Here is a 4409-nt window from a genome sequence, read left to right as displayed (position 1 = left end):
TGAAGTTATGCTCGACACTGGGTGCTCAACTATAATAGTTAAAGACTCTTTGGTTAATTCTAAATATAAATTAGGTAAAATGGTAAAGGTTTATGATTATTTGGGTAGACCAAATTATTTTCCTAAAATCAGGTGTTTCATAAAGAGCAAGTTCTTTACTGGATGGGCAAACGCTATAGCTGCACCGATAAAATTTGCAGAAGTGCTAATAGGATGTGTTCCAGGTGTGAAGATCCCGAACCAATCCTGTCCTGAAGACCCAAGTCCTGCTACTTCCGATGTGGCTACCTTAACATCCTGCGTTAGTCCTGACCCCTGTAAACCCCCTGAAGATCCTGACCTCTGTGACCTACCTAAGCCACCTTCCTGTGACCTAACCAATTTCCCTGACAAGCCTACATTTCCCTTTTACACTGGAAGTAAGCAGGTATGTAGCGAGAATTCTTGTCGATATTCTATAGATGAAGCGCCAAAGATGTCATTTGTTGTTCAAACAAGAGCAAATAAGAGTAAACCTAATATAAGTTCAAAACTAAAATGCCCTGCTGATAATGGTATTGAGATAAACAAAACTTCTTTAATCAAAGCACAGAAATCCTGTAAGACCTTAAAAATGATAAGGGAGAAATTAGAAAGCGAAAAAAAGGAAAACGTAAAATCCCGTTCTGTAAAGTATGAAATGTGTAACGGTTTGATCTATAGAGTCTGTATCCAAAGTAAAAACCTGCACGAAATAGGCACTAAACAGCTTGTGGTTCCGGAGATGTACAGAGACAAGGTACTCAACCTGGCTCACGATTCTTTAACTGGCGGTCATTTCTCTCATAGAAAGACTAGTTTTAAAGTATTTCAGAAGTTCTTTTGGCCTGGTGTAGGAGCTGATATAAAACGTTATTGCAAGTCGTGTCATGTTTGCCGAAAAGTATCTGCTAAAGGCAGCATTAGCCGAGTGCCCATGAAATCTCTTCCTATTGTTGCTGAACCCTTTTCTAGAGTGGCCATTGATATCGTTGGACCTATTTCACCTTGTTCTGACAGGGGTCACAGATACATGCTTACATTAATTGATTATGCAACTTGGTTCCCGGAAGCAATCCCCTTAAGGAAAATTGATTCAGTCACCGTAGCAGAATCTTCAGTAGAAATATTTTCTAGGGTTGGAATTCCAAAGGAAATACTTTCAGATAGAGGAACTCAATTTAGATCTGATCTTATGGCAGAAGTAAACAGATTGCTCTCAATTAAAGCTCTTTATACAACCCCATACCATCCAAGCTGTAATGGAGCTGTAGAAAGGCTGAATGGTGTGCTAAAGTTAATGTTAAAGAAATTGTGTGTAGACAGACCAAAGGATTGGGATAGATATATTCCTGCTATCTTATTTGCATATAGAGAAATCCCTAATGATTCCTTAACATTTTCTCCATTCGAACTACTATATGGTCGACCTGTAAGGGGCCCCCTTAGCATCTTGCATGAACTCTGGTCAAATGAAGATTTGAATTTTGATGTTAAGAATGTTTATGCATATATAACTGATCTAAGATCGCGTTTGAAGGAATCTGCGAGATTAGCTACATCTAACGCAGAAATCAGTAGTAGATCTTACAAGAAGTATTATGATGTGAAAACTAAAAATCGCAAACTAACTGCGAATGATGAAGTTTTAGTACTATTACCTACTGACAATAATAAATTGATTATGCAGTGGCGTGGACCCTATCCTGTGATTGAGAGTAAAGAAAACGGAGTTGATTATCTAGTAAATATCCGAAATAAGGCTAAGCTCTTTCATATAAACATGTTGAAGAAATACTATCGTAGAAATGACTCTGTGAAAAATGTGGTTAAACTTTGTATGGTGGAGGAATATGATGACCAGGACGATAAGAAAGTTATGTACTTAGAAACTGATGATTGTAATGCTAATACCAGTAATGCTAAAACTCTTAATGGTCTTAATTTGTGTGAAGACTTAAATGAAAGGCAGATAATGGACTTGAAATATATAATAGCAGATTTTAGTGACGTTTTCTCAGATGAACCTGGCTATACCTCTAGTATAGAACATGTAATTAATTTGGAAACAACGACTCCTTTTGCTAAGAAACCTTATCCAATTCCTCATCATCTGGTAGATACTTTTAACAAAGAAATTGATAAAATGCTTGAAATGGGAATCATTGAACCTTCTAATTCTCCTTATTGTTCACCAGTTGTACTTGTTAAGAAAACTGATGGATCCTTTAGAATCTGTTTAGATTTCAGAGGACTTAATGATATTACTGTATTTGATTGTGAGCCAATGCCAACGTCTGATGGTGCATTGGGTAACTTTTCAAACAAAAAGTATTTTTCAGAGCTTGATTTAACAAAAAGTTATTGGCAAATACCTCTATCAGACCAGTCAAAGATGTATACAGCTTTTGCAACCAACAAAGGTCTAATGCAATTTGTTAGAATGCCTTTTGGTCTGAAAACCGCTTGTGCTACCTTTATTAGACTTATGCGTAAGGTTCTTGATGGTCTGAAGAATACAGAATTCTATTTTGATAATGTGGTAATTCACAATACTAATTGCAATGAACATTTACAGGATTTGAGGGCATTATTAGAGAGATTACGTAAGCATGGATTAACAGCTGGTATTAAGAAATGCTTCTTTGGCTTCTCTAAAATAAAATATCTTGGTTTTCACCTAGGGGATAACAAAATAGAACCATTAGAAGAGAAAGTAAGAGCAATTTCTTCTATGACTCTGCCTCAATCTAAAAAGGAGCTGAGATCTTTTCTGGGAACGGTTTCATTTTATAGAAGATTTATTCCTAAGTTTGCAGATATCGCTGCTCCTATGAGTGAAATGTTAAGAAAATTTTCATGTAATAAACTTAATTGGACTGACAAGCAAATTAAAAGCTTTGAAGAGCTGAAATTTAAGCTGATGTCAAACCCTATCTTATGTCTGCCCGATTATTCTAAGATTTTTTATTTACGAACAGATGCGTCAGATAATGGCTTAGGTGCTGTTTTACTACAGGATATTGATGGTACAAAAATGCCAATTTCATATGCAAGCCGTAAACTCCTAGAACGAGAGAAGAAATTTGCTACGATTGAGAAGGAATTGCTTGCAATCATATGGGCAATAAATAAGTTTAAAAGCTATCTTTATGGTAAGGAATTGTACTTCAGACGGATCAGCAGCCTTTAACATACTTGCGTAACATGAGGAATTCAAATGGGAGACTCATGAGATGGGCGCTGAGTCTTCAGGGTCAGTCATTCAGAGTTGAATATATAAAAGGTCTTGAAAATGTTGGTGCCGACATCCTTAGTAGATGTCCTTTGTAAATAATTACTCTTGCAATTTACTTTTGACTAAATTCAGATGACTTTAGCTTAAATAAGGGGCAATGTAAAGGGTTTTCGTAAATTGCATACGGTAATATGACATTGGTTATAAACAAGCATGATTAAAAATGTGTAATCTATATATATTGTGTATATATTCTTGAAAGTTATTTATACTCGCTCTCCCTCAAATGTAAAGCGCATGTGAAGCGGTATACCCTTACCTGTCACCTGTAAAGTAGGTGGTCGGTCATTTTGCCACTGACCCTGCTAACGTTAGCAGTACCTTGCACCTACTCGTGAGTTACTTACGTGTATTTGCTATTTCTTTTTTGTATTTCTTTTTACACTGCTGATTGTGATAGTGGTGTTAATTTTCATATCATTTTCAGCCTTTTTGTTGTGCATGTGATACCTGGGGACCTAAAACCAAGAACTGCAGTGCTTATGCGTTACGCCCCTTCTTTATCAAGCAGTATTTCAAGTGCTTGTCTTCCATGTGATTGTTGTTAACCAAACCAATATTTTCTTATTTATGTATGGTTATGGGTTTTGTAATATATATCTGGAACAAACTGAATATATAAAAATTGTTATCCGTCTACCTCCAAATTAAACTGATAAGACATCAGAAAATTATTTAGACCAATTAAAAGAAACCCCGTACACTATTAATAATAATAATAATAATAATAATGATAATAATAATGATAATAATAATAGTAATAATAACAACAATAAACAACAGTAATACTACTACTACTACTACTATTAATAGCAACAACAACAGTAATCATAATAATAGTAATGATGATAATGATGAAGATTATGATAATAACAAGAATAATAGTAATAATAATACTATAAATAATAATGATAGCAGAAGAAATAGTAATGATAATAATAATCATAATGATGATAATAGTCATCATAATAATCATGGTGATGGTGATATTGATGATGAAGATGATGATGATAAGAATAATTATAATAATGATAATAATAATCAAAATGAAAATAATAATAATCATAATAATGATAATAACAATAATGGCGAT

At 34.4% G+C, this 4409-nt stretch overlaps 1 protein-coding gene across 1 annotated transcript in view; it reads left to right on the top strand.

The window, feature by feature from the left end:
• The window catches only part of LOC125026006, a 3902-nt gene extending 32 nt beyond the window's left edge, over positions 1 to 3870 (top strand). The window contains exons 1-2 of the mRNA XM_047614376.1: positions 1 to 427; positions 3744 to 3870. The exon at positions 1 to 427 is cut by the window's left edge and continues 32 nt beyond it. Of these exons, the coding sequence (XP_047470332.1) occupies positions 8 to 427; positions 3744 to 3854 (531 nt within the window). The 5' untranslated portion in view covers positions 1 to 7 and the 3' untranslated portion in view covers positions 3855 to 3870. The remainder of the gene's footprint in view (positions 428 to 3743) is intronic.
• Positions 3871 to 4409: the final 539 nt, after the last annotated feature.

The sequence above is a fragment of the Penaeus chinensis genome, chromosome 5, assembly GCF_019202785.1.
Source record: "Penaeus chinensis breed Huanghai No. 1 chromosome 5, ASM1920278v2, whole genome shotgun sequence".
Classification (NCBI taxonomy): Eukaryota; Metazoa; Arthropoda; class Malacostraca; order Decapoda; family Penaeidae; genus Penaeus; species Penaeus chinensis.
The sequence above is the reverse complement of the archived record's forward strand: the minus strand, read 5'-3'. Positions and strand labels throughout refer to the sequence as shown.